We start from the raw sequence: 10,534 nt of genomic DNA on the forward strand, positions 1-10,534 counted from the left end.
CCTTTCTAGTAAAGTATACATTAACATATACAGTAACACACCCAGAACACATTTCTCATCTTCCATATCATCAGCAATTGAGCCACACTAGTTGGTGTCTGGTGTATGAGAGGGGCTGTGGTATTCATGTCCTCTCACTGTCCTGCCTTGCCAGTTATTGTCTCCTATGTCACTGAAGTGATTTCATCCTCTTCACAAGATTGATGGCTATTATTCCTCTCGACTGCCTTAGACACACTTCCCGACTCGATTGGTCATCTGTCTGTGAAGTGTCTCGCTTCTCATTAATAATTGATGTGTTAGGAATATTAAACCACTCTCACTCTCCTCCCTCTCTCTCTTTCCTCTCCTCCCTCACTCACTCTCTCTCCCTCTCCTCCCTCTCTCTCTCTCCCTCTCCTCCCTCCCTCTCTTTCCTCTCCTCCCTCCCTCACTCTCTCTCCCTCTCCTCCCTCTCTTTCCTCTCCTCCCTCCCTCTCTTTCCTCTCCTCCCTCCCTCACTCTCCCTCTCCTCCCTCACTCACTCTCCCTCCCTCTTCTCCCTCCCTCTCTTTCCTCTCCTCCCTCACTCACTCTCTCTCTCTCACTCTCCTCCCTCCCTCTCTTTCCTCTCCTCCTTCACTCTCTCTCCCTCTCCTCCCTCTCTCTCTCTCCCTCTCCTCCCTCTCTCTCTCTCCCTCTCCTCCCTCCCTCTCGTTCCTCTCCTCCCTCCCTCACTCTCTCTCCCTCTCCTCCCTCTCTTTCCTCTCCTCCCTCCCTCTCTTTCCTCTCCTCCCTCCCTCCCTCCCTCCCTCCCTCACTCTCCCTCTCCTCCCTCACTCACTCTCCCTCCCTCTTCTCCCTCTCCTCTCTCTCTCTCCCTCTCCTCCCTCTCTCTCCCTCCTCCCTCTCTGTCTCTCTCTCCTCCCTCCCTCTCTCTCTCTGTCCTCCCTCTCTTTCTCTGTCCTCCCTCTCTCTCTCTCACTCTCCCTGTCTCTCCCTCTCCATCTCACTCTCTCTGTTTCTCCCTCTCCTCCCTCTCTCTGTCTCTCTCTCACTCTGTGTATGTTTAAACCCACAGCGGTTCTGTGATTCCATGTCTATTTTTAGAGAAGGTCATACATTACTAACAGGGGAAGTAGATATTTCAGTGTCTGGAGGCGTTAGAAAAGGAAGGTTGTATTTTTCCACAAAGCACAGTGAGCAGCGTGTCCTGAGCTGCCTGTGCTTTGGCTTTGAAGGTGAACCCGCTTTCTGTGTCATTCATACACACACACACACACACACACACACACACACACACACACACACACACACACACACACACACACACACACACACACACACACACACACACACACACACACACACACACACACACACAGACACAGACACAGACACACACACCACACACACAAACACAAACACAGACACAGCAAAGGTCGCATGGCAGTAGAGAGGGGTAAAGAACCAGCTGGAAGGAGGAGAGAATGAGGGGAAAAGCTGTTTGACTGCGTCAGAGAGGGAGAAAAGCAGTTGGAAGACAAACTGAGAGTAGAAACAAAAATGAATGAGGACGCTGAAAGGAGTAGACATACATCCTTTTAGAGAGGCAGTGTGATCCTTCAAATATAGTGCAGGGGCTGTAGGGATATCATTGCATTCAAGCTCAGATAGCAGCCCAGGTTCACTGGACAATCTATTGAGCCCTGGTTTTGGTTTTCTGCTGAGAGGAGTAACACAAACATCTATTTTGCACTCCAACCTGTCTGCTATCAGATCAGTGTACCAGCGTTGAATACCAACTCCAAACAAATTGCATCGGCTGAATTCAAGATTCTGATCAAGTGTTTTCTCAAGGTGCCCAGTGGTTGGGGGGTGGATTTGTTATTCATACTGTAGTCCCTCTTGCCTCCTCTCTCTGTCAGTCTCATCCCCCAAAGGCCTGGAGAACAGATTGTATCACACTGTTTGGGCCGAATTATAATTGCTAATCTGCTTGTTTGGGGACAGCCACATTTCAAGTGATGGGAGTGCAATTTGCTGTGTGTTAATAAATGTTTAGGAGGAGGGAGAAGTTGGCTTGTCAGTCTGCTGCTGTTTGCTATCAGGTTGTAGAGAAACAGGGAGGAAGTTGAGTCTTAGATACCACATACTTTATTCCTCCTCAGGTGCAACGCTTATTGACACCCAGCCTGCAGATAATCCTTCCTTAGCATCATCAACTTTAGAGAGGGTCCTTTGTCAGACCCTGGCAGTAGATTATCAGACCCTGGCAGTAGATTGTCAGACCCTGGCAGCAGATTGTCAGACCCTGGCAGTAGATTGTCAGACCCTGGCAGTAGATTATCAGACCCTGGCAGTAGATTGTCAGACCCTGGCAGCAGATTGTCAGACCCTGGCAGTAGATTGTCAGACCCTGGCAGTAGATTGTCAGACCCTGGCAGTAGATAGTCAGACCCTGGCAGTAGATTGTCAGACCCTGGCAGCAGATATTCAGACCCTGGCAGCAGATATTCAGACCCTGGCAGTAGATTATCAGACCCTGGCAGTAGATTGTCAGACCCTGGCAGCAGATATTCAGACCCTGGCAGTAGATTGTCAGACCCTGGCAGTAGATTATCAGACCCTGGCAGTAGATTGTCAGACCCTGGCAGCAGTTTGTCAGACCCTGGCAGTAGATTGTCAGACCCTGGCAGTAGATTGTCAGACCCTGGCAGTAGATTGTCAGACCCTGGCAGTAGATTGTCAGACCCTGGCAGTAGATATTCAGACCCTGGCAGCAGATTGTCAGACCCTGGCAGTAGATTGTCAGACCCTGGCAGTAGATTGTCAGACCCTGACAGTAGATTGTCAGACCCTGGCAGTAGATATTCAGACCCTGGCAGCAGATTGTCAGACCCTGGCAGTAGATTGTCAGACCCTGGCAGTAGATTGTCAGACCCTGGCAGTAGATTGTCAGACCCTGGCAGTAGATTGGGTTGTGTGTTTGTGAGTGTGCGTTTGTCACACATGGAGCGTCAATCTGATGTTTATGATCAACAAAATGCTGTTTAATACAGCCATTAACCTAAAAGATGTACCACTAAACCGCCCTCTAAAACTCATTACCAAGCTCCTTAACTTGGTGACTACCATCACCTATATAGTTCTGAAATAGTCTGTTCATCAACATCAGACCCTTCATGGGCTGGAGACGGACAGTACAAGACTTTGGCTGCTGCATGGCGGTATGTTCCAGAAGTTTACTCACACAAGACTGACAGCAAAGTTAATTCCCTCGCCGTTGCTCCAGGCTCAAGTGCATTGTGGGATTGAATTTGACAGTGCTTTAGAAAAGAGGTTAGGCAATAGGCATCCTCTCAAACACATTCTGTATCATTGTTGCACTAAAATCTCCACATTGATTTGAATGTTGTATTTTGTGGGCGTCACACACATATCCTTATGGTTTTCATATGTCATACAGTGGCGAATGCAGGCACAACTGACCAGTAGCACTGAGGTTTTATGAGAGCAGAGTTAGCACTGAGGTTAAGGTCTATGCTGTATAAAAGATTTTCTCCAGCTGTTTCCAACTTGAATCATGCTCCAGTCAGTCCTGCTCCAGTCAGTCCTGCTCCAGTCAGTCCTGCTCCCTGTGTGTGTGTCAGGGCCAGTCCCAGACGGGATGTGTATCCTCTGTGTAGGAGTGGGAGAGAGGGTCCTATCGCGTGTATCAACGCCATCACTAACCCCCTCTGTCTGCAGCCTTAATAATGCCTCTGTTTGTCTCCCCTTCCCTGACATTATGCACCCTAACTAATGGGGAAGAGGAGAGAAGTAAAAAGAAATGGTAGGAAGGCAGTGGAGAAGAGAGGAGGCCCAGAGAGAGGAGAGATTAGAGGACAAAGTCCCTCCCACCTTCTCCACATTCAACTGGATTAAACCAACACGCCCTCAGAACCATGATTTCATTAGTCCCTCCCACCTTCTCCACATTCAACTGGATTAAACCAACACGCCCTCAGAACCATGATTTCATTAGTCCCTCCCACCTTCTCCACATTCAACTGGATTAAACCAACACGCCCTCAGAACCATGATTTCATTAGTCCCTCCCACCTTCTCCACATTCAACTGGATTAAACCAACACGCCCTCAGAACCATGATTTCATTAGTCCCTCCCACCTTCTCCACATTCAACTGGATTAAACCAACACGCCCTCAGAACCATGATTTCATTAGTCCCTCCCTTTTTAATATGCTCCTCAATTGAGTCTGCTGCAGCTGTAATTGAGCTCTTACTCCTGATTGCGTATTTATTAAATAATAATAATTTGGTGGATGCTTATGTAAGTGTATATTAATACACATGTGAATTGGAAATGTGTTCTTTGCATATCCCAACTCCCTCTGAGATACCCTCAGAGTGGGGTCACGGCCAGGGTCAGCCATTATCAACGGTGACCTTCGAGCAATTAGGGTTAAGTGCCTTGCTCAAGGGCACATCCACAGATGTTTCACCTTGTCAGCTCAGGCATGTGAACTACCAACCTTTCAGTTACTGGGCCAACGCGCTAACCGCTAGGCTACCTGCCGCCCTGTGTGTGTCTGTATGTGTGCACATCTCTTTTAATGTGTGTATGTATATCTCTGATAGTGTGTCTGTAAATGTATCTTTATTGCTTGGGGTGTTTTATCTCACTGTGTCTTCTATCTTCCCCCCAGGTGTATGACACGCCACCCATGGTGGTGAAAGGCCCCCCCAGTGGCCAAGACATCTATGACACGCCCCCCAGTGTGGACAAGAGCCAGCTGTTCTCCCAGCAAACGGTGAGAGGCTGCTGCTGCACCAATAGGGTGTCCTCTCTGTCTGTTGTTATAGGAGAGGAGGGAGACAGTGGTAGACTCTTCAATCCCAGTGTACTTTACCATCTGTCCTTGTTTGCTGGATATGTGGGGCCTTAAAGTAACCATCCCTTATCATGAGTCAGAATGTGTGTTTGACATCATTATGAAGTCCTATGGCAGTGAGAGTCAGCACAGTATGTGTGTTTGATGTTGCCTCTGTCTTCCTCCCAGGTGTACGACTTCCCCCCCTCCGTCAGTAAGGATGTTCCAGATGCTCCTATCAGGGAGGAAACCTATGATGTCCCCCCCCACTTTGCCAAGCTGAAGAGTCTGGAGAGCCAGAACCAGAACCAGGGCTATCTGATCCCTGGGGGGCCTGAGCCCCCCATCCCTGAAGACGTGTACGACGTCCCTCCCCCTCCCCTCACCGGCAAGCGCCACCCAGACGCCCCCCTGGGCCAGGAGATCTACGACATCCCCGCCAGTCTGAGGAAGGGCGGACACCACAACCCCCAGGATGTGTATGATTTCCCACGCGAGCGGCCTGCGTGCGAGGACTCCATCTATGACGTCCCCCCTCAGGTGGTGAGAGACGCGGGTGCCACAGAGGAGCTGACGGTCAGCTTCAAACGCCTGTCTGCCTCCAGCACGGGCAGCACCCGCAGCAACCTGTCCACCTCCTCTCTGGACATGGTGCCAGTCAGGGAGTCGGCGGTGCCCGGCCAGGCCGGCCCGGGGAAGCTGTTGATCCTAGACCTGGAGCAGGCCATGGAGCGCCTCTCCCGCCTGCAGCAGGAGGTGGAGGGCTCCGTCTCCCTCCTCATGTCCTTCATTAGTGGGAACTGGCGCAGCCCCACCCAGATGGAGGCCAACCTGCCAGCCATCAGGCAGGCGGTGGACAGGATGAGGATGGCTGTCAGGGACCTGCTGGAGTTTGCACGGGGGGCCGTGGCCAACTCTGCCCAGGCCACTGACCGTACACTGCAGGCCAAGCTGGGCAAGCAGGTGCAGAAGATGGAGGAAGCCTTCCAGGGCCTGGTCAAGTACAGCCAGGCTCTGGACGCTGTGGGCTGGGCCCCCTCTGCTCAAATGGTACCCTTAGCAGGCAGTGGTGGGGATGACCTGGACCGGCTGGTCATGTGTGCCCGGGGCATACCCGACGACACTAAACAGCTGGCCTCCTTTCTCCATGGCAACGCCTCGCTGCTCTTTAAAAGGACAAACAAGCAGCAGCAGCTTCCTCTGCCCCCCGTCCCCCACACTGCTGACCTCATGAGTCAGATGACCAACAACAACATCTCAGCTTATCAGACAGGAGACGGCAGGGCCAACATCCAGTCCCGGCCCCTGCCGTCCCCGCCCAAGTTCACGGCCGAGGAGGAGACCCGTGACCGGCCGTACGAGACTACAGAGGAGGGCTGGATGGAGGACTATGACTATGTGCATTTACAGGTAATACCTCCTCATATAAAAGAACAAAACAGATCATCACATATGCATTGACATCCTCAATTATCAGTGGAGAATAAGGTTGGAGTGTGTTGGTACTGTACACTCTACATTAACCCATGGATTACGTTAAGCATGTCAAGCCATAGTGTCTGTCTGTGTTAAATGATACACTGGTACAGTATTTCAGATGAGAGAGAAGATAGAGATGACGATACACCAGTAGATTGATCAATCTCCCATACAAGGCTTCGCCATGTGGGATACACATACTCCCCCAACGCAGTGCTTCAGGTGTCATCATCAGTCACCATTACTGCATGTACAGGCGTGTTTCTCTACCCATCATATGTCATCGCTTTCGCTGTCCATTGCTGTATCCTTCATGTGCAGCAGTGTTGTTGTTATGAAAATGCCATGAGAACAGGTTATGTTAAAATGATAGGATCTTATTTAAAATACAGTTATATCTTAAATATGTTTCAGTGCTATATGTGTGTTTGGCACACTAACATACAAATCTCGATGTCATGTGTCACTTTCTCTCAGTGCAGTGGCAGAGCTGCAGTCTGGTCTGGTCTGATATGAGCTCATACTGCCCTCTGCTGATTAGGAGAATTATCACACGTGGTGTCAGACTATTTTATATAGGTGGTCCTCCCTTGAGCCAGTTGAATTAAAATTCCATCCCAGCATTGTCTTAGTGTGTTTGTGTCTATGTGCTTGGAGCAGTAAATACGATAAATGTTCTTTCTGTCGTTTGATTTCCAGGGTAAGGAGGAGTTTGAGAAGAATCAGAGGCAATTATTAGAGAAAGGGACCAGACACAACAAAACCACACTGGAACGGCAGCAGGTGAGGACCTGTGGGTCTGTCAGTCCGTGAGAGTGGACGCGTATCTGAGTGATTAATAAGGGAGTGTTTGAAAGAACATTATGTGCGACTGTGCTGTTCCATTGGTGCCTTAGTGGTTGAGAGTTCAGTCAGTTCATATGGGATGTTTTACAGATCAGGCAGGTATTTATTTACTCTCTCTGTGTTCCCATCTACTGCAGCTGAAACAGTTTGAGCGACTGGAGCAGGAAGTCAGCCAGCCAATCAACAATGACATCTCAGGCTGGACCCCGCCTCCCCACTATCCGGCGGCCCAGCGGAGCAAGCTGAGCATGGGCGACCGGCAGCTGCTGCTCTTCTACTCAGAGCAGTGTGAGTCCAACGTCACCACCCTCACCAACGCCATCGACGCCTTCTACTCCTCCATCAACAACAACCAGCCGCCCAAGATCTTCGTGGCTCACAGCAAATTTGTCATCCTCAGTGCACACAAGCTGGTGTTCATCGGGGACACGCTCTCTCGGCAGGCCAAGTCCCCAGAGGTGCGGGCGCATGTGGCCCAGCACAGTAATGCTCTGTGTGACAAACTCAAGGACATCGTGGTGAGCACCAAGACTGCAGCGCTGCAGTACCCGTCCCCCGGTGCGGCGCGAGACATGACGGAGAGGGTTCGGGAGCTGGCCGGCTGCACACAGCAGTTCCGCATGGCTCTGGGCCAGCTGGTGGCCATGTGAACCTCTGGACCCGAGACACTGACATGGGGAGTCCACACTGGGACACACAGCACCCACACGCCCAGTGGGCCACTATCACAGACACATGGACCCTTCATCCTCCTCTTGTGCTTTTTATTTTTAAAAAGGACAACTATCTGACTGGGCTGGGCCATAGGTTGTAAATGAATCATTGTAAATATTTAAGTTACTATTAGCCAGAAAGAAAATGTACTTCCACTATATATATGTTTTTGAGACCTTATGGAAAAACTCAACATGATGTAGTTTTTAGGCAATGTCCATTATTATTATTATTGCTATACTGTAATTATTGCTCTGATTATTATAATTGTTATCATTATTGTTATAATGCGTTGATTAAGGATGTTTAAATTTCAAACAAAATGTATGTAGTACTTAATGCTGTTTTTCATCCTAGATTATCAATAATGGTGGATTTTGTAAAAGTCATGTACTTAGGTGAGGTGGAGGAGGATATGTTGACAGAAAATGAATAGCTTTCCTTAGAGCTGTCAAAGGAGGCTGGGGATCATGTTGTGAGTGCAAGGCATTCTGGGTAGAACCTGGGAGGGAGAGGTTTCCCTGACAGACAGTTAATAACGTTCTCACTGCTGTCATGGGACAGGTTTCATTTGAGTAGCTCTACATGCTAATTAAAATGTCCCAATTAGAATACTGTATTTTAGTGCCATCTCTTCCTTTGAGATTGAAGGAAGAATGAAAATCATTTTATGGTCAGCATTTCTACTTTCCTTGTTCTTCAAAAGCACAAAGCTTTATCCATCTGTCTGCTGCCACTAGAGTGCTAGTATTCACCACACTCTCCCAGACTCTCTCCTAGGCCTGCATGCTCTGTGGTCTATAGGGTCGGTTTGGACTCTTGTGACTCTGTTCTAGAAGTCTGTTCTAGAAGTCTCCTGTGCTCCACACCAGGCTCTCTGCTCACCTCCCAGAGGTGGAACTCTGCCTCTCCTCCCCCTAGCACTTCCTGGACAGCACCGCTGCACCCTGCAGGCCAGGGGAACCTGTAATGGTTAGGTGTACTGTTTGTGAGGATATAATTGGTGTGAAAAGTGCATTTGTGTTCATTAGCATGCACTCAACCCCCTTGTAAATTGATGAGCGTATTAAGGAGTGGTTGTTTATGAGCTCCACCTCTGCTTTTTACCAAATGGATGTACACACACACACACACGTAGGATATTGACGGTAATGTCTGTTAGCCTAACATTAACCATTCTTGACACTATTCAAATCACATTGCCGCAGCTGTATCATATCCCACTTCAATAGCTGTACCAGAGGGATGTGAGTTAGCTTGGCCAGCGGGTGTGTTTTACTAGTTCTCGAGTCCTGGAGAAATCTCCAAACAAAGCAGAGGAATCTGCTAACACTCTAGTTTCCATCGACCTGTTTTCTAAAACCTGACTGGTTGTATTCTAAGTATCAGATTATGTCAGAGGGCGTAGTTCAATGCAACATATTGTACTATAAAGCACTGCAACATGTTGTTGTGGATATAGTTGAAACCCCTATGAAGTAAAAATAATACATTGAAAACTAAGCTGACTGGTAATGTTATTCTGGTCTCAAATCTGTGTTTTAAGATTTGAAATATATATGTTAAGAACATACTTCTGCTGTACATTGCTTAACTGGAAAATACGGTGCTTCGGAAAGTACTCAGGCCCCTTGACTTTTTGTTACGTTACAGCGTTATTCTAAAATTGATTCAATTGTTTTTTTTCTTCTGATCAATCTACACACAATACCCCATAATGACAAAGCAAAAACAGGTTTTTAGAAATCTTTCCAAATTTATAACAAATAAAAAAAATGATATCACATTTACATAAATATTCAGACCCTTTACTCAGTACTTTGTTGAAGCACCTTTGGAAGCGATTACAGCCTCGAGTCCTCTTGGGTATGATGCTACAAGCTTCGTACACCTGTATGTGGGGAGATTCTCCCATTCCTCTCTGCAGATCCTCTTAAGCTCTGTCAGGTTGGATGGGGAGTATTGATGCACAGCTATTTTCAGGTCTCCAGAGATGTTCGAATGGGTTCAAGTCTGGCCTCTGGCTGGGCGACTCAAGGACATTCAGAGACTTGTCCTGAAGCCACTCCTGCTTTGTCCTGGCTGTGTGCTTACGGTCATTGTCCTGTTGGAAGGTGAACCTTCGCCCCAGTCTCAGGTACTGAGCACTCTGGAGCAGGTTTTCATTAGGATCTCTCTGTACTTTGCTCCGTTCATCTTTTCCTTGGTCCTGACTAGTCTCCCAGTCCCTGCCACTGAAAACATCCCCACAGCATGATGCTGCCACCAACATGCTTCACAGTAGGGATGGTGCAAGGTTTCTTCCAGACGTGACGCTTGGCATTCAGGCCAAAGAGTTCAATCTTGGTTTCGTCAGACCAGAGAATCTTGTTTCTCACAGTCTAAGAGTCTTTAGGTGCCTTTTGGCAAACCCCAAGCAGGCTGTCATGTGCATTTTACTGAAGAGTGGCTTCCGTCTGGCCACTCTACCATAAAGGCTTGATTGGTGGAGTGCTGCAGAGATGGTTATCCTTCTGGAAGGTTTTCCCATCTCCACAGAGGAACTCTAGAGCTCTGTCAGAGTGACCATCAGGTTCTTGGTCACCACCCTGACCAAGGCCCTTCTCCCCTGATTGCTCAGTTTGGCCGGGTGGCAAGCTC

General features: G+C 48.6%; 1 protein-coding gene across 5 annotated transcripts in view; it reads left to right on the forward strand.

The window, feature by feature from the left end:
* The window catches only part of LOC106573733 (breast cancer anti-estrogen resistance protein 1), a 156,013-nt gene extending 146,616 nt beyond the window's left edge, over positions 1 to 9,397 (forward strand). For all 5 annotated transcript variants that reach the window (XM_082962678.1, XM_082962680.1, XM_082962677.1 and 2 more), the window contains 4 exons: positions 4,691 to 4,795; positions 5,045 to 6,265; positions 7,034 to 7,117; positions 7,318 to 9,397. In XM_082962678.1, coding sequence (XP_082818804.1) covers positions 4,691 to 4,795; positions 5,045 to 6,265; positions 7,034 to 7,117; positions 7,318 to 7,830 — 1,923 coding nt within the window. In that variant the 3' untranslated portion in view covers positions 7,831 to 9,397. The remainder of the gene's footprint in view (positions 1 to 4,690; positions 4,796 to 5,044; positions 6,266 to 7,033; positions 7,118 to 7,317) is intronic.
* The last annotated feature ends 1,137 nt before the right edge of the window (positions 9,398 to 10,534 follow it).

This window comes from Salmo salar, chromosome 16 (assembly GCF_965601325.2).
Source record: "Salmo salar chromosome 16, fSalSal1, whole genome shotgun sequence".
NCBI lineage: Eukaryota > Metazoa > Chordata > Actinopteri > Salmoniformes > Salmonidae > Salmo > Salmo salar.